This window comes from Orbicella faveolata, unplaced genomic scaffold (assembly GCF_042242905.1).
Source record: "Orbicella faveolata isolate gen_17 unplaced genomic scaffold, um_ofav_v1 contig_34, whole genome shotgun sequence".
NCBI classification, from domain to species: domain Eukaryota; kingdom Metazoa; phylum Cnidaria; class Anthozoa; order Scleractinia; family Merulinidae; genus Orbicella; species Orbicella faveolata.
Window position 1 is genome coordinate 21,407,501 of NW_028301563.1, and position 20,093 is coordinate 21,427,593.

Sequence of the window (20,093 nt, forward strand, 5' to 3'; positions counted from 1 at the left end):
TTTGCAAGCCCATGGCAGCGATTTCAATATGAAGAACGAAACAATGATTAATTGTCTTAAAATCAGTATAGTCTGATCAGGGCTTAGTCAGAGAAAAATACTTGACAAAATATGAAAATGAAGTAAAGCGATCAAAGCTGCGAAATGAACGGTATGTTGATAATGACAGCTAGCATGCTAAAATTACCCATAGAAAAACCGCAATGGAGGCGCGATTGTACTAATTTTGGATTCCAGAGGGTTTTATTTTTTGTACAGTGAAGTAATGATTATAAAAGGAAATGCCAGTGAGTAAATCGAGAAACAGTGTCCCTCAATGAAAAGAGCATTGACTAACGCTCCTCATTGAACAAAACCACAAAAAAAATACAAATTTCCTACTATGCTAAAAAAAAAACCCAGAAAACATTGTAATTCAGTACTAGGTGCCTTTTGCCAAGACCACGTGTAAGTTCAGTTAAAACAATACATTCTCTCGATTCACAACTCATGGAAAAGTAATAAATCTATCACGGTTGTGATGCCATGTTTGCATTCTTTCGTTGCAATATTTTTAGACTTTGAAATAAATAAAATTTTAACAAGTTGGTAATGTTTGTTGACATCAAACGAATTTTTATCTCATGAATGATGATATTCAACCGGACAAGAGTTGTCTTTGGAAAACCTTGTTGAAACCACTGATAATAATTGAGTGCCTTGACGAAAGTAAGTGCTAATGGGATTTTAAACCTCTGTCAGACTGCCCAGACACATTCCAACATGTCTTAATTCATAAAGAAAGTTAGAAAGCGCTTTTAGGAACTATAATAATATAAACGTATAGAAATAAATATCGGTTGTAAGCATGACACGAAACAGAGTTTAGGTTCTTGATAAGACCGATTAAAACAGAAATGAGAAGTAACGTTTGAAAATGAGATATTTTTAAAACATCCGTTGAAGCTTAGCAGCTTTAGCATTTATATTGCCATGGAGCACGCCCTGATCACGGAAAGTACTAAAGCATTTTTTTTTTTACAAAAGACTGGCTGGAATGAAATAAGTAAATAAATAACTCATACATGTGCGGGGACTTCAATGGCCGTTTATCAACATGTAAGCATGTGGCAGAAGTATCCAGCATGTTATGGACCATCTGCTAAGTACATATTCAACATGAACTGATTGCATTTGCGGTTCATTTTTTTCGATCACACGGTTTTACCATCTCTTATGATCATTCAAAGCATGGGTCTAGTCCACTCCGAAAACAGATGCGGATGTTATTATTTTTCTTTCCCTTTTCCAAACTTGGTTCATTGCCAAGCTTCTGGTTTTACTGAAAGGGTTAATTTGATTTTCACTTCGCGCTAAATTCGATTTCCTTCTGTAGTAAGATATCCTCACCCACTTGTGTTAATAAGAACTAATTGAATTTTTACCTTGTTATCCAATTAGGAAGTCTCTAAATAGCTTTTTCATAAGGCCATTTGTCTGAAAGCATGACTTTCTTAAATTTAAAACCGAAAAAAGGTTTCGCGCAGATTTCGAACCTTTCTAACCGGGTACTGTGAGGGTAGGTGAATGGGTGAACAAGTATCAACCATGATCTGCCGCAAAATTAAAAGAATCTGCATTCTCTACATTTCGCAATTTTCCATACTCCTCATTTTAATTATGCTGCTTATAACCCCTCCCGGCCTCCGCCCCGTATACGAGCCCCTGCGTTTACAAGCCTCCCCGAAGCCCCCTATGAACTGAGTTGTTTAGCCCCAGTGATTATAACCGAAATTTTACGGCATTTCATTCAACCTTTTGTTTTCCTTTAGTTTTCAACCCCCAGATCGAATTTTAAAGAGTACTTTGTATTCAAATGTAACAAAATACTTTAAAATTGCGCGATCTAGCATAACTTTCGAAAACCGTATTTTGGTCTCGTTAATTTATTCTCTTTTTTTCAAACTGCGAAGAAAACAAATCTTACATGTAGTAGCCAGCATCCTCCTTACACTCAGTTCCTCGCGAGTCTGAATACCTGGCTATTGACCAGCTACCTTATTACATGAAATGTTCGCGATTTTTAGGTGCGCATATTTCGCGACACTTCAATTCCATGACTTTGCGAAAATTTTGTATTATGAATCACTTTAACGTTTTTGAGTAGTACAATTTATTTCCTTAGCAATGTTACTTTAACATGTCTTTGAGTTTAGTAAACCGACTTTATCAAAGGTACAATAACGTCAAAATTAACAAAAACGCAAGGGCGGGACTATATGTCAACAGTGAAATGATGCGAGTCGCTTGATTTTCGCGTCATGTCATGTTCGCGACACTTATTGTTCGCGTCACTCTAATTTCGCGATTTTTTCTTTAAATCGCGAAATCGTGTGGCGAAAAGTACCATTGGCTTCACAGGTCAATATTACACGGTATTTGCAGTGGCATTATTACGTACTAATACCGCTGCAAGGCAATTTGCTTTGGAAGCTGCTTTTAAACTGTTAAGACCAGGGGCCCGTTTCTGGAAGGTCGCGAAAAGTTTTCGCACCCGGAAAGCCGTGGCAAAATCTCCAACCTTATGATTACAGAGCTGTTTTATTCACATATTCTTAGTATGAACAGAGGTTCCCTTCGTACAAGACATTTCAGGTGTATACACTTCTCCGTTTGTAGATAAAGATAAACTAAACATGGCTTTACGGGCCCGAAAAGTTTCCGGGGCTTACGAGAAACAGGCCCCAGTTCCGCTGGTGTACGTTTAGCCGTAGTATAAAGGATCGTTTGGTTTTTCTCCAAGGTTATTTTGGCAAGTATCTGAACGAATATGACGGGAGTTGGGTTCCAGTGGGCTGGAACAGATGGGAAGGATTGCTACACAACTCCAAGTTCTACAACTACACTCTGAGACACAATACGTATAAAGAGCGGCACAAGATGAGTTATAAAGAAGATTACTTCACTGATCTTATCACTAACCGCAGCATATCATTTATACGGCGAACCAAACAAGCCAAGCCTGACAGTCCGTTTCTCGCTGTCGTGAGTCATTCGGCTCCTCATGGCCCTGAGACTGCTGCTCCTCAGTATAGCAACGCATTTCCCAATGCGCGTGCTCCGAGGTATGTAATGACGTCAATCCCGTTCATGATCCTTTTCGGTCAGAAGCAAGAATTGGGGTCCCAGAAACCATTAATGAATTTGGACGCATACGCTTGATCAAATCGGAACCAGAGTTGTCTGGTTCCGGTCTTTATTTTGTTCACAGCGTCGGGTGTTCGGCTACCATTGGCTGAAAGCGCGCGGGCAATGGAAACGAGATTGTCATCTGTAGTGCTACCTTGCCTTGTGCCGCGGGGAGAATTAGGTGTTACATCAGAAATTTAAATGCTTATAAACTTCTGGTTATAACTGGTGTTCGTTAACAACTTAACGTTGGACTGGGATTTTTTAATGTCCTTATACCCACAAGGCCAATTGTGTCAGAGAATTTTTTAGTTGTACCGAACAAAACGCCGTTTGGCATCTTGACGTGGTTTTGGTTTGTCAGTATATGGTGTTATATTGTGTAACTTTGTGACAGATCGAAAAGATTGGGAATTCTGGAAGCCTATGCAGCTAGGCAACAGGAAGTGATCTCGTCTCCGATAGTTTAACCGAGTATCATCACACGGAGCATGCGCTTTATTTGAGTAGAATAAGAGTAAATAAAGCAATGAAAAGACTTAACTAATTTACCCGTATATTCCTTGTCTCCTACTGTTTTTTCTTATCTGAACTTGACGGACGACTGCCATCCACATGTCCTAAGAAACAGTAGCGCCTAGATCGTTGCGCTTTGCACAGATTTCTTTATGTTTTATATCAGACATTGTGTTATATAAAAACAAAGAGATTTTTTTCTTTTCACTCCTTTGTTTACTCTCATCCTGCTTAACTATAGTGTATGCCCCCTGTGGTATCATGACGTCTCCTTATGGCGACAAGGCTAACGTGATAAGCTAACGTGTAAGCAAACGTGATAAGTTAACGCGGTAATTTAACGTGATAAGCTAACGTGATAAGTCAACGCGGTAATTTAATGTGATGAGCTAACGTGATAAGTTAACGCGGTAATTTAACGTGATAAGCTAACGTGATAGGCCAACGTGATAAGCTAACGTGATAAGTTGACGCGATAATTTAAAGTGAGAAGTCTGAGAAGCTAACGTCACAAGCTAACGTCACAACTTTGTAAGTGATTTCATTTTCTTCGATTGGACAAATAAGAATGAGAAAATGTTGCTACTTCCACAAAGATTTGCCAAAACGGCTTTTGTTGTTTGTCATCTTAGAAAAACTAACATTTTTGATTTCCGTAGGTATGACAACTGGAATTTTATTTCGATGGACAAACAGTGGATCTTAAGGGAGACGCCCCCGATGGACGCACAAAAGATAGAATTTGTAGATCTGTTACACCGCCGCCGCCTTCAAACTCTGCTTTCGGTTGATGACTCCATCGAGCGAATCTTCCGCACACTACAGTCTCTAGGAATTGAAAACGAAACGTACATCTTCTTCACTTCAGATCATGGGTATCATCTGGGACAGTTCGGTTTGGTTAAAGGAAAGTCCATGCCATTTGAGAGCGACATCAGAGTACCTTTTTATGTTAGAGGTCCCATCATACCCAAAAATATCAGGTGAGAGAAGACAAGTGGATATTGGTACAAGACTGTGTGCTTCGCGATATCACTAATGAAGGTTTATTTTAAAAACAATTGTTTGCTTTGTATTGTTCTTAATTTAAGTCCAGGAGTTAATCACATTAAAATTTGCCAACTTTGGAAATACATTTAAAGTTCCCGCAAGCAACGACCTGGCAATAACAAAAAGTGGTCATTAATGAGCTCTTGTAAACGATCACAAGTCCAAACAGTAGAATCTGGTCGCTTAGCAGAGTTTTCCGCGCATAAAGCTCTCTACCTAAAAACAAAGCAAGATACCACTTGGTAATTTTCAAAGGTGGCCGCCGACGCATACGCGAAAGAACGCTTGGTCTCGCTTACAAGAACTTTTTAAGTACAAGATTTGAGTGACAATCCAACGGGTTTTAAAATGGTGATCGTAAAGAGACTTCGACCGTATTTCATTGGATGGTAAACAAGTTTTGAGTTTTCAACAATCCAAAAAACAGGATCGGTATGGACTATGGGACTTGACAGATCACAACTAGACACTGCTACTCGTTTGGAACATTTCATGAAAGCTACAAGGTCGTTTGGATACGAGCTCACGTAATACCGCCAACTGATTAACTACTTGGAGATCTCATTTCCAACCTTTCCCTCTATTGTGTTTTTCTTAAAACTTAATTGATTTCTCAAAACGTTAAGTTCAAACTGCTTAATTAAAGTATGATAAATATAAAAATATTACACTAGTTGAGAAAAGCTATTAAAAATCTTTAATAGCCAACGTTTGTTTTTTATTACCCCTGAAGAAGGCTTATGTTAATAGCCGAAACGTTAGGTTTTAAAGATTTTCAATAGCTTTTCTCAATCAGTGTAACATTTTTATATTTATCATGGAACCACCTGGTTACAAATCAGTTTTTAAAACGCTGAAAGTATCTTTATGTGTATCTGGATACTCAAAAGTATCTTTTGAGTATCCAGATTTAACACTTGACAAATTGCCGCCGTCAACTGTAAATAGCTTTCGGTAAATTAGTTGAGTTAGTATATTTTGCACAAAGTTCTTATCTTTTACCCTTGTTATATACTGTACCTTACGGAAAATACTTTCTTTTTGCGATGTGTAACTTTCCACTTTTCCTTTTCTAAGCGGTTTAATCGTTCGTTATGAGAAAACAATCTAACTTGATTATTGATTTTGTTTTCATCAAGTATGAAAGACATGGTTTTAAACATTGACTTGGCACCCACATTTTTGGATATCGCCGGCGTGAAAATTCCTAAAGACATGGACGGTGTTTCTATTATGAAACTTTTCAGAAAAACAAGATATGGAAGGAGAGCAAAAAGGTACACGGTTCACTTAACTTAATATTTTAACTTTTATTTATTTTAGTTAGGAATTTTTAGGAATTTTTAATTCATTCTAATTATGTACATAAATATACATATTTTTTTTGTAACTTTTTATTGTAACTTTTTACATATTGTAACTTTTTATTGTTAATACTTTGTACTTTACTTAGTTATTTCATAATCACTCGTAGATTTTTAGCGCAGAGGGCCACTAGTTTATCAGTTTATACTGTCACGTGTCACCCTCTCTAAATAAAATTAATTGATTGATTGATTGATTGATTGATTGATTGATTGATTGATTCACTCCTTGTGCCTTGCATCAATCAGGCACTCACAATAAAAAGAGTTATTCAGGACTGCTGTTTGGTGAGTCCATGTAAGAAGCGTTAAGTATTCTAACTGGGCGCTGCAAGAAGTTGGCGATACAATTATTGCTTGCTCGGCTTAGTTTTACGTTTGGACAATAAATATCGGAATCCTTGAGTTCTTGTACAAGGTTTGATACCACGTGATCGCCACATGATCGGTGAGTAAAAAAAGGTCCAGCGATAGTTGTGGCCGTGATTACTGAGATATACTTCAGCTCTATCTCGCAACGATCGTACTCAGATGGCATGTGAAAACTACTTTCCAGAGATTGTAGCGATCCAGTTCGAAGATAAATATACCAGAATGCCTGCGTCGTTGTTTGATCCCATTCCTAGCAGGCATTTTCTTTTATTCCCAGCGAGCGTGGCAAACATAAGCTGGATTGGTGGTCGTACGGATCGCTCAACGATCGCAACGACCAAAGCCAACCTTAAGGAAAATGAAGGTATTTAACATTTGTTTTTTTTGTTTTGTTTTGTTTTGTTTTTACGCAGAAGGACTCATGTTACCTGGAGGGACACTATTCTTATTGAAAGGTCTCGAGGGTAAGCTGAAGTGAAATACGAATTATGTTATTTTAAAGACAACGATAACTCTTAAAGGACCGAAAGTAAGGCCCTACCCCGGAGAGTAACGCCTCCTCGCCCCCATCTCCCCCCCCCAAAAATACTGAATTAGTTTTTTACACTCCTTTTAAATCCCAAAAGTAACGCCCCCTCTCCCGAAAGTAAGAATGATCCCCCCCCCCCGAAAGTAGCGGCCCCTTTAAAAAAGTTGCTGAAATCTACTCTCTTGAAAGAGGCATTTTCAAAAGCATGGCTTCGAAATGTTTGTTTTTGTCAAAGCGTAAAAGTTCATGACAACCTAAATATAATGCGGTCCAATTAAGAAGTACTACAAAAGTGCTATGAAGCTGTACTGAAAGGTCTGTTTTGATGGGTTAGGCATGCACAAGTTAGTCGATAACACTCCGTGGGTATTCTATCGCCTGGTAGTATAAATCTTCTAACATTCTATCACGAATGCCGTTCTCTGATTGGCTACCCTACTTACTATCTTTTCCGTTGTATATAGTGAGTAGCCTAGCAGTTGTTAACAAAATGACGGCTGCTTCTTTACGTTTTCGAAGTGTCTGTGAAGAGAATTTAGATAAAGTTTTGAACGACCAAAACAATTAGATTACTATGCGTGATATATGACCTCATCAACTCTCACGCCAGAAAGAACTCGAGCCCACTTTTTAACTCTAGCGTTTTATCACAATTGCCGTTACCCTATTGGCTAGGCAGCTCACTTTGGGTTTTCGAAATGACTTTGAAGAGGATTTCGATGAAGTTTTTTTTACCACATTTGCTACTAATCTCGCGATCTGATCGGCTTATTTGCCGTTGTGGATAAGAGTCCAGACAACGCTGCTTGCGTCAATGTGTCACGCAATGCCTTTTTCAGCTCGCGCTCTGAAAAAACATTTTCTTTGACTTGATATTGTGGTAAAAAAAAACAAATCGAAATGTGGTTTAGCGTGGTCTGTACTCTTATCAAGGACTCACTCGGCTGCGCCTCGTGAGTCCACAACATTTTGACGACTGTGATGACGCGTATCGTTGTCGATAAGAGTACAGACCGCGCTAAACCACGTTCGATTTTTTAATTGAACGGTTATGAGATTTATACTTAAACTATAATATTCTCCGTTCTCGATTTCTATGGGCGATAGTTACCACGGGATGCGTCCTTGTCGTCAAGTATCACGCAATTGAAATCTCGAGCTCACTATTAAGTAGGCTTGTAGCACACGCGCGTAATCCTACCACGCGATCAGTTTTGGCGAATGGTGAAAATGGAAAATTTAGTGGTGAACCGTTAGAAACCTCAGCTGACAGATAAATTGTGTCAATTATAAAGAGTTCCCAGCCCTCTTTACCTTGTCACGCGTATTGAGTGGCGTGACATGTGGGAATGTAGGCATGTAACTAATTTGAAATACTGTACACGGTCATTGTAGAAATGTTGGCAATGTATCATTTTAGCTGGAGGAGAACAAAGAACATGTTAGAAGGAATGTCAAGAAATAAGACAATAACAGCCAAAGATAGCAAGTTGACTGTATTAGAGAGAATCTGCTCCAAGGCCAAGTACCAGTCACCATGTCAACCCAACCAGTTGTGGGAATGCGTGACACTGGATCGCAGACCGAGACTGAGAAAGTGCAGAAGAAATGCCACTGCTCCAACCAACCTGCCCACCGCATACACTTCTACTATCACCCCTGTGAAAATGTGCGTTTGCATGAAGCCAAGACCGGGCACTGAGGTGAATGTGAATCAAGGCGACATGCTTCCCTATGAGGGTGAGTGTAACCTTAACTGAGCTCGCGTGTTTTACTGAAACAGTTGCAAAGCTACATGACGTGTTGTGCTTGATGGGAGCGCTGTGTAATAGTCAGGATTTGACTGATTTTGTTATTGTAGGAACTATAGGAAATAATACTTGTCACGGTTACATGAAGTACATCATTGTAACTCATTTTCCGCAAAATTGATAAGGTTTCTTTCTTGTCGGATGCATCACTCTGTTTTATTTCTGTATAAACGTGCAGCAAAAATAATAAGGAATTAAGAAATTTTTCGAAAGAGGAAGCCGTTAAAATTTCTTTTAGAGTTTTGTTCGACAATCTTTCATTTTTTTTGGCACTGCAGCTCGGTTTTTTGGCTATCAGTAGAAAAATACTTACTTTATGTACATTATCCACTATCGTGCAGATGAATTAATTGTGAGTGGCATGGATTATCTAACAAGAGAACTAAAACGACGCTCAAAAAGGTCTCCCTACTCCAGCTTCAGTACAAGGAAGAGAGGAAGCGAATTTAGCGCCAGAAGATACGAGAAAGAATTGGCTAGGGCGCTTAGACTTCAAAATCGACGCTCCAAATCAAAAGCCCTAATTAGAACTCCTGACACGAACGTGAGACCGGAATCAAACTCAAGTGTGGGTTTTATATACGGGACTTCCGGAGTACAAGCCGTTGAGGAAAGACTTGGAAAACTGAAAGAGAAAATTCAGGGCATGAAACTGCGCCTGGGAGCTTTGCGTGACCTGAGGAAGAAACTACGTCAGATCAGCTCGCGTGATCGGTTAATAGAGTACCCTTGTCCATGTGACCATGGCAACAGTACCATACCTGAGAAGGCTATCACGGAAAACAGTGGGAATGGCCCCCATGACAAAGGCCAAGGTGATGGAAGGGAAGAACAATATGACGATGAGTCGCAGACATCCCCACTTAGAAGACGAAGTAAACAGATAAAGGCGACATCTCGTAAGGCAGAGACCAAGAAAAGGAAGGTCAGGCCGAGACGAAGTAAATGTGCAAGTCCCGGCGTGAACTGTTTTTACCAAACAAATGATCACTGGCGACTGCCCCCTCTGTGGACAGGTAATGTTCTTTGACTTTTGACAACCACCCTTAATCAGTTGAAGCTAGAATCATGATATCAAAAAACTGCCCAGTCATTGATGAACAGGTTGTTATCATCTTCTAACTTTTGGAAAGTGCTGGAAATTGTTTTGAGCCACCTTAACTCTGTTGACCAAACCCATAGTGTGTGGCCTTTCAATTTAAATCTGTTGATCAACGCTTTCATCTGGAACTGTTCGTTATAAATTAATCTTCAGTTAGTGTTTGACATTCCCAGTGGAAGGTATTGGGTGGAACTTGTGTGATGCAGCTCCAGTTAAGGTGCCTGGCAACAGTTTCCATCATTTTTCAGCACTTTGACAGATTAATGTTACCATTCCTTCTCAGTTAACTCTACTATAATGGCCTCCAACAAGTTTTGATCATTATCTCTACTTTACAAGTCACCATCACAACCTGTGGAACACCTTTTATTTTATGTATAAGCGCTTATAACCCATAAACCCATTGTTTTTTTTTTTTGTTTTTTTTAATTGTAATTAGAATAACAGCATTCAACTTTTAACAAAGTTTTAGAAACATCGTGGGAACACTTTTAGGGCGACCTTGAATTTTCCAATACTTAAAAGTAGTTCTGGACCTCCACCCGGAATTTTTTACTCTTGGCAAAAAGTTGTGTATTAACATGCTAACTACGATTCGATGAACTCGTTTTAGAGTTACAAGCATGTAAGACTAAAATAAAGGGTGTTTTAAACAGGTAATGCTGTTGCTATGGTAATCTTTTCCATCACGAAAATGACCATAACTTTTTTACCGATGATTGGGCTTTTGTATGATAACATTATTTTGCCATCAACTAAAAAAGGTTTGTAGCATTCATTCATCAAAGAAGAAGCGCCAAAAATGCTGGAAACCGTTGTGAGCCACCTTAAATAATGAGGAGCACTTTCATGCGGCCCAGGGTAAAAGGAAACGAGGGCGAGAGAAGGTCAGTGCACCAAGAGTTAAGAGCCGCATGAAAGGACTGGATAACGATCACCCAGTTGGCCCAGAACGGGAAAAAGTGGCGTGAGTTTGTGGATGCCTTATGCTCCCCCAGGGTACTGTTGTCCCAGGGGGTTCTACAGGCTGATTTGTATGATCAAGAAATAAGCTCAAAGCTATAATATTATGATCAACTCACAAATTTGTTTTTGAAATGACCAGGCTAAAGTAAACTTAACTGGCTGACGGTGTGTGACTTTCTTTTCTTGATTCCACGTTGTCTGATTCATGTTGCTCTCAAAATGTTCATCCCGAGTCAAGTCTGCGAGTTTGGAATTCAAATTGTAATGCATGGTATATTCGGGGGTTCCTACGAGGTAGATCATTATTCAAAGTCCTTCAAATGCTGACTGTTTTGCACCTTTTATCTGTTTCTTGTTTCAGGGGGAGAATTTTGTTTCTGTCCCAACGCTGCCAATAACTCTTACTGGTGCCTTCGGACAATAAATGCTAGTCACAACTTCCTCTACTGCGAGTTTATAACACATTTTTACGAGTACTTTGACCTCAGCAAAGACCGATACCAGGTACAGTAGAAAACATAAAGACAACTGTGAACGTTAACATATTGTAGGGGAACATATAAATACTTGGCTATCACATGCCAGTGCCAAAACAATGTCTGTGTTCAATATTGATATGACAAAACTGATTGGAAGACTGGTACCGAACAAACAGTACACACAAATGACGTAACCTACAAGTTTGCTTGCCAAGTTCAGATGTGTTTGGATAAAATGGCAGTTAAATACCAGGCCTTAAAAACACTTCCCAGTATTCTTACGTCTTATTTCAAATTTATGTTCTAGCTGTACAACATAATTGATGAGGTGAGCCCTGCCGTTTTGTCAGAGCTCCATCAACAGCTCAGCAAAATGAGAGATTGCAAGGGAGAGCACTGCACGCATTACCATGGCAAGAAGTACCCTCAACATGCCACTTCACCAACACTACCAACCTCGCAAACATCTCACGCACGTGAACCTGTCAATAAAACCAAAGAGAGTCTTGCTGTGATACGTTCACCAACACTGCCATCACATGTGAAAACATCTTCAAAAAGTTCAGCTAGGCCTTTGACGTCTGAAAGGTATTATCGCTCGGAAGTTGTCGTGAATACATCAAACGCTGCCAACCATACTTCGGTAATGACAGAATCTGTGGAGGGTTTACCGTTTACTACTACTGTGCCAACGAAGGCAAAAGTAAAAATATTAGAACAGTCAACGATTCAGTCGACATTGGCGTCCAAAGGGCGAAAAGTGCTGACTTCTGTCGAGAACAGAGTAAGAGAAGAAGTAGAAACGTATGTCGGGAAAAAAAAACAGACATTTTCCGCTGAGGAAAGTTCGCCGTTACCAACACAAAACACAAACAGGACAATTGTGTCGTTGAACAAAATGTCACAGTCACAGAAAAACGTTTCAAGCCATTTCGGTGACAACAAGAAGTCTAACCGAGAACAGATAAATGTGGAGAAACAATTACAACATACAGTAGCACCTGTGGCGAGTTCTGGTAACTCTCCCACGACAATCATCGGTAAATCTTCGGAACCCGACACGAGTTTGTTGGAGACGAACGTTTCTTCAATTCTCCCTACGTCGGCTTCAACCAGCCTTACAAGTAAAGAGTACACAAGCGGAATGAATTTAACTGGAAAACCATCCAGAGAAAAATCACCTAAGCGACGAAAGAATAGGGAACGTGTAGACAGAAAGAGAGAAAAAGAAACTCATGTGGATAAACAAAAGCAAAAAATCTTGAAAAAGTCAAGGAAATCAAAAAAGAAATCTGGCAAGGAAAGTTCGCCGTTGCCAAAAGAAAACACAAAGAAGTTTGAAGTTTCTAAAAGCCTTGACAGAACATCAGAATCACGGAAAAACATTTCAAACCACTTCAGCGAAAATTTCAAAAACGAGCGGTCTGACAAAGAGCAGATGACTGTAGAGAAACCATCACAAGCTGTGACTGGTTCGCAGGATGTTGCGACGACTGCTCTCGTGAAGTCTTCGGAACCTGACGCGAGGTCTTCAGAGACAAAAGATTCATCAGCTCTGCCCACGTCATCTTGTACGACCCTTACACATGAACAGCATACAAACGAAATGAATCTAAAGGAGATATTTACATTGAAACCGACAGGAAAAAAATCTGCGAAGCGACGAAAAAACGGAGGACGAGAACATAATTCTTCTGAAATGGAAACTGCTAAAACCTCCAAGAAACTAAGAAAAGCAAAGAAAAAGACATTGGAAAAACAAAGCCCGTATTTAAACAATGGTTCATTGGACGGAAACAAACAGGTCATTAAGACTGCTGAAAACCAAACACAGGTCGAGTCAAAATTGGAAGGTGAAAGATCAGAGTTGGAAAACAACGGTAACAAAGAACAGAATGAGCTATTACCAGGCATTTCACGGAAACGAAGCAAAAAGCCATCAAGTAAACGATCTGCTAATAGAAATTCCAAGAAAAGATCTAAACAAAGACCGCCAAAGCGTCAAAGACCATCTCAAATCAGCGAGGGAGGGGTGGCTAAGAGTGGAATTGAACCACCTGTCGAAAATGGAGTCGGTGTTCAAGAAGAACCTTCCCCGTCCGCACTGTGACAAATATCTGACACATTTGGACTAAGATTTAAGTGAAGATTTTCACAAAAACGTACCTTTGGACGGCAAGGAAATTCTCTGTTATCCATTTAAGGATTATGGCAGGTTATTTTTTTAATGAACGACATGCTAGGGTCGACAGCGTCTGGCCGAAAATGAGAATTTTATTGCAACTTGGTGTGTTTAATGCAAGAGATAAGAAAACTCTTGTGCTACCTTCAGTGACCATTAAGTTTTAGATTTCATGTTAAGTAGGTTTGTTTAACATTTTTTCTCCATTAAGAGTTTTTAATCTCGTGTAAGTTTTACGCTAAACGTAACACAGATAACAGTCGAGGGGAAATACCATTCTGCCAAATGTCTGAAGAAGTTCTTCAAACGTTTCCACCCACCCCTCCCCTAAATTGGATCTCTCTGACCATGAAATTGCAAACGTGGGCTCCCTTCATGTGCTCAGTTGCTTCCTCGATTGTTTTAAACAAGCTAATTTGACAATGGCATGCCAACGGCATGTTTGCAAATCTAACAAATCCACAATTTTTTCTTTTGCTTAGAATATTTTTCAGTCCAGTGTGTAGACTTAGGTTTTCAAAACATGATTCGCCGGACATTTTAGACAACCATCATCGGACTTTCTGGTTTAGGTTACACAATGTCACTGAGTTTAACTACATGTGCGTATACTTGCTAGAGTTGTATGACTATAGTCGGATCATGAACGGCATATCACGTTTTGATTGAGAACACTAGTCTACACCTACACTGAAATCAGCTGTACCAGGTTTAATAGGAGGTGCGATGGAAAGGTTATGAACGAACCGACGACGAAAACGTAAATCACTAATTGAAGGATGAACAGGGGAAAGATACTGCCTGCTTGCAGTCATGTTTACAGAACTTTTCAGGCCACAAAAAGCGCGCCAAACGAGAAGCAACAACGAACAAACCATGTATTGGCTTACAAGGTACCGTTCTGTCTGAATAAGATCATTTAGTTACAGAAGGGCGCATGAAATAGTCATTCTTTGCTACTTTCCCTCCGTTCCCCTTAATTTATCGTCAAAGTGAGGAGCTATGTAGGTTTGGTAACTCCTTGCTTTCAAAATGTCGTAGAAGCGCTTAGATTACTGCCTGAGAGATGTTTCAAACCTTTTACTCATTTTATTGAAAAATTTAAAGACTTCTGGTAGATTAGATGGTATTTTCCTTTGGAAATCTATCCGTCCATTATCCATAATTGTTATAAAGCTGTGCTATTTGTAGAATTGTCGTTGGGTTGCAGTTAATTTCAATCAGTTCTTACTACAATCAAAGGTGGTACGTTAGCACAAATTAGCTATTTATGTCAGTTTTATACCGGTGTGTACAACAAGAAGATTATCAAGTTGATGATTCTTTCAGATGTTGCTGTCAAGTTTAAAGGAAAAAAGTCTTCGAAAGATAATTTCTTTATTTACGAAAGCAAATTTGTTATGCTACTTGTTTCACTGAAAACAAATAGAAGCTTGCTAAAAATTATAGTTTTCTAGGTTAAATTGTTGGAAATTTTTTTATACATAGTTCTAAGTTATTTCAGAGGTTTGTATGGTGCTAGTGTGAATAAAATCAGCAAAAACAAAGTCGAGTTTAGCAACTGCGTTTTTTTCAATTTTGATGATGTACACTGACCCAGGCACTGACCATAGTGAATACTGTGTGCCAACAGACTCTCGCTGCCTAAGGAGCGACTTGCCGCTACCCTGGGTCTTCTGCGGTACACGAGCAATCTTACCCCAAACATAACTTGTGACGTAAAGGAACTACCTTCTTCTGTAGCATTTCCGTGCAACTTAATGGCCGGCTATCTAACTTCATTTCGTAAGAAACGAATCGCGTTTGCTAAAGAATTTCCATGGTATGACCAATGAATCTGCGGATTAATTTAGAAATGCAAGGACAGGCAATTCGATGCGCCAAAATAGAGCCTGTGAGTTTTCCAAGAGTTTAGTAAAAGTCAACTTTAAATACTTTCCATATTCTACCAGCCCTGACAAAAGAAGTAGAGTTTTTATTTCAAAGATGCCTATGCGATATTAAATCGTGGAGCTGTGCTTCAGTACTTGCCATAAATTCTGAAGACGACTTTCACGGCCTATCCTTTATCCTAAAATCGATTTCCCCTGGATTTCCGTCATACATTTACTGTAATTTTACCAACGGTAACTTGAACCCCCGGCTAACTCGAAGCAATTTTCGTTTCCCTTCAGGTCAATTTCTATAACAAAATTCTCGATCGTGATTTGTCACGTAATCGCGCGAGATCACGTGGGTGTCCATAACAGGTATCCAATTACAACTATTTCTAATCCGCCGTAGGAAAAAAGATGGCGATTGGTACATTTACCCTTAATTCTTAACGCACGGAAACAAAACACGCTCATGAAAACGTATAGCAACATTCTAAAACCTTCAACCCTAGCACACACAATGTCGATAGCACATTAACAAATACTGCAAAAATGTGGCTTTTCTTGTGCTTTACAGGCTGTATTAGGCTCGTATGGTATTGTGGTAAAATGTAAAGCCGCAATCTTTTTTCTACGGAGAACTGGATACCTGTAATTGGATACCTACGTCATTGACTTCATTCTTTATGTTTGTGGAAAGGGCTGCTGACTTTTTCCCTAAAGTTCCGAAGACTTTTTTAATTTCGAAATTTGTTACATTTGGTATTAATTAATAATTGGACCTAGTGTCATACAATTTAGGGAGTGATCGTGCTCGTAATTTGAAATCGGCCTCGCGCTTCAATTGGCGCTCGTCTGATTTTGAAATTACTCGCGCCACTACCTCCAAAATTGTACTCCACCAGCAGCCCTAATTGGAGACACTCGGTCCAATTACTATTACTGATTTTACCCTCTATAACTCCAACCATGTTTGTCAATACCTGACAACTGAAACAATCAGTACTGTAGTAAAATACATTGAGATTCAAAGGTGGTAAACGAAAATTTAAAACTTTCAGCACTCATCTTTAGAATTAAAAGTTGCTCCCGGTTTTCGGCAGCTCCTATACGCGTACGCGAGTCGGGTGAGCATCCCTGACCTTCTCATGTGGGAGTCCCTCCCCGGGATTCCAAATGTCTAGCAGGAAGTGACCTAGTGAAGAAGTGATGGAGTGAAATCGTCCCACCACTAGAACTAGGAAAATATAAATATTTTCCAAGTTAAAAACGTCCAAAATTTCGAAGACTCACGGTGTTTAAGTTTAATGTACTACCGCAAATATAAACTTGCCTAATCCTGTCCGCTTTGAGAGCATAAAATACTTTTCTGACCTTTCTTGGTTTCCAGCTGGTTTCCAACTCGCCGGATAGTATTTAAAAATACAGTTTAATTATTTTTAGAAGTGTGGTTATCGGCGAAAACCGACAGAAAACTATCTATTTACAATATGCAAGTTAGAACAACTGCGACAAAGCAACTCAAGTGTTATTCTTTAGAGATTAGCGAAATTAACACAGTAAAATTTATAAAGTGACTCAGCATGTTTTCAAATCAGGAAGACTTTACAACTTCGAATCAAGATAAGATTATCTCGCCGAAGCAACTAGATAATTTTTATAGAAAACGCGACGAAAGTTTCTACAACAAAAAGTCGCTTACCGCAGCCGCTAACCGCAATTCACTTCACTGGCAGAAACTTCCAGCAAACGTTGTCAGTGAAGACTGAACTGAACTATTCTTTTCGCCGTCGATTCAAGGGACCCGGAGTCAAATGTGGGTTGAGTTTGTTGTTGGTTCTCTTCCTTGCTCCGAGAGGTTTTTCTCCGGGTACCCCGGTTTTTCCCTCCCCTCAAAAACCAACATTTCCAAATTCCAATTCGATCTTGATTATTGTCCAGCACTTTATCACATCATGAGCTTCTGGCTCGGGTGATTGCGCAAGCACTCCCTGTGTTTGACATTAAATTTGCATTTACATTTACAAGCTTAAGCTCAAATTTTGTCTCCATTCTTTATTCCTGGCAAGTTCCGCTTCGCGTCGTTCTTTGCTTATATTTCGCCTACCCAGGCTCTAGCCCTCGCTTGCTCAGCTTCATGGGTTTGTTCGGTATTATTTCTTCTCGTTTCTCTAGCCCTGACTTACAGCTTTCCGCTCGCGATCTTCTTAACTTCTTGGATACTTCTTTGATCTTCTTTGCCAGTTAATTCTTGCTCTCTGCCGTTCTCTTTCACGCTCTGCTTCAGTTAAACCCTGTCTTGAAAAAGTACTAGTTATATCAATTCCGCCATCGTTTTTTGACATGAAAATATAGAAATGAGTTTTCTTTCCAAAAATGGAAAACCCCTTCTTGTTTCCGAAACAAAATGGCTATAAATCTGATTTTCATGCTATTTCCCGCCAGAAAAACGCGGGCTGCCAAAAGCGTAGTCAGGGCGGAAAAAAGCCGGGCGGTGAAATGGGAAGTCTGCTCTTGGTTGCTCTTGGTCCAATGTGTGATGCGGAGAAAGACTGGGTCGAGCGCTTCTTCCGCGCTTCCGGTGAGATTAATGGCTGCCAAAAATCACCTCTCGACGAACCGGAAATCAACTTTTCTTTCTTTATTTCTGAACAACCAGTGGTGTATTTTCAAAAGCCTTTTTGATGCTTTAGACCCAAAAGTCAATACGTTTACGTCTGTTGTAATGATGCTTAAGTAGGCTACCCAAATTTGAGTGGAGTAAGACAGTGTCGAATGCAGGTATGTCCCGCTTATCATGACCAAGCCGTGATCAGCTGCTTCTTTTACGAATACTCTACATTACTCCACTCTAAATTTTACATATGTTGAAGATCGATAGCTTTTACATAACATAGTAAAAAACCAGCTGGATATATTTGGATATAGCAGCGTTTCAGAACTTCAAAGTTTCCCTCCTCTTGCCACACGCTTGCAAGGATTTCGCCATAGAGTCTATCGCGAACGAAAAGTAATAAAATTTTGCTTGTTTGAGTTTCGTCTGAACTGAAAGCAACACGTGATGCCTCATCAAGGCATAAGAACTTTCGTCTGTAAATACTGCTCAGTTTTGTTTGTGTGAAAATCCAATTAATCGCTGGTTTTCGATGAAAAGGAGCGCCCGGCGATCCGTGTTTTGTAGCTAAACATGACAAATTGACTTCAATTACGCAGCTCGTGTAAAAACGCACATCGAACTCAAACAATATCTCTAGCTTTATATATGTTTGACTGATTTGATAAATATTTGAGAACATGTTAGAAATTTAGCTGGAAATGTGGGAAGACAGCAGAGATATTAAATCTGCAAAATTACGGTAGCACTTTTCAATCAACCCGAATAACAATTTCATTTTGTTGTTCGAGTTCTCAAAACTCCTTGTCTTCTTCATTTTCGCAGTATAAAATTTTACTATGAAGAAACCGTGATCTTAGTAGCCTTTTAGCGTTGGCAAAAATTATCGCATCATCTCAGCACAAAAGATGGGGAAAAAATACTTTGACAAGATTTTATATTAAGAAATTAAAAACACCGATTCGGACTTGAAATTGCACGCGCTACATTATGCAAATTAGTTACTTGTACATGTCAGACTTTCCTGCTCGCCAAACAAGCAGAAACAATACGAAACTGGTCGAAAACAGATTTTGGTTATGATTAAGCATTATTTTGATTGTTATGAGAAACGCACAAATTAACCGGGGATACCAAAGTAAAGAGTTTCATGACGTTTATTCGCAAGTCAAAAGAAATGCAAAAGATTACGCGTACAACTAGCGCGAGCAGATCTTACAGCGCAAAATATGAAGTCCTGTTTTCCGGCAACCTGAAAAACTCACCTTTTCCCATTGCCTCAGAACAAAAATGCACCAAAAACCTTCCTTCCTCATATAGAAGGGAGTTTCGTGGAATTTCTTTAGAAATGTAAGTTCCAGTGTAAGTAAGCGGAATCTGCTCGTTTTAGTAGACCCCAGTCTACTGCATCACACCTTTTTGCTCGGACCCGCTCGTTTCACCGCCCTACTTATAGGCGCCCTGGCGCAGTCTTACGTACGCGCGATTTCCCGCCAAGAAAAGATGGCATTCTCGAGCTCCCCCGTTTGGGTTAGAGCCGCAAAGAGTCTGTACAGACTAACGGACGCTTTCTCGGCTTGATAGTCTAACCAGAAATTCTTACCCATGGTGCCCCGCTAGTTTTATTCGCGGGTTGAAGCTACGCTATAAAGATTTTCAGAAAACGGAGTATGCGTCAAAATGAATATGCAACTAGGGAAAGCGAGTCACCGAAGACTTAGTTTTATTACAAAACTAATTTTTTCCTATAAAACTTGTTTTACTCAACGAAAAAGAACCATAACAGGTATGTGGATAGTATGAGTCGAACCCGGGTTGTCCGACTGGATTGTAAGCTCACTAACCACTTGCCTAGTTCCTGCACGGCTTTCTCGCAGTCCTTCACGGTCAATTGATTTCGGTGACGTATCCGAGATGAACGGCCCGAAAACGATTGACCGAGGCGAAATATCGAGGCCTAGGAACTATACTAACCATTTCGCTGGCTGGGTACTAGGTAATATATCCAACTAGTTTTTTGCTGTGTTTTGGAAAAGCTGTTAATCTTCAACATATGTGAAACTTAG

The 20,093-nt window shown here is 39.6% G+C and overlaps 1 protein-coding gene across 2 annotated transcripts in view; it reads left to right on the plus strand.

Annotated features, from left to right (window-relative positions):
• The window catches only part of LOC110044337 (extracellular sulfatase Sulf-1-like), a 19,194-nt gene extending 4,108 nt beyond the window's left edge, over positions 1-15,086 (plus strand). For both annotated transcript variants that reach the window (XM_020749872.2, XM_020749873.2), the window contains exons 3-10: positions 2,783-3,104; positions 4,344-4,667; positions 5,874-6,011; positions 6,884-6,934; positions 8,420-8,739; positions 9,152-9,826; positions 11,240-11,382; positions 11,665-15,086. In XM_020749872.2, the coding sequence (XP_020605531.1) occupies positions 2,783-3,104; positions 4,344-4,667; positions 5,874-6,011; positions 6,884-6,934; positions 8,420-8,739; positions 9,152-9,826; positions 11,240-11,382; positions 11,665-13,467 (3,776 nt within the window). In that variant the 3' untranslated portion in view covers positions 13,468-15,086. The remainder of the gene's footprint in view (positions 1-2,782; positions 3,105-4,343; positions 4,668-5,873; positions 6,012-6,883; positions 6,935-8,419; positions 8,740-9,151; positions 9,827-11,239; positions 11,383-11,664) is intronic.
• The last annotated feature ends 5,007 nt before the right edge of the window (positions 15,087-20,093 follow it).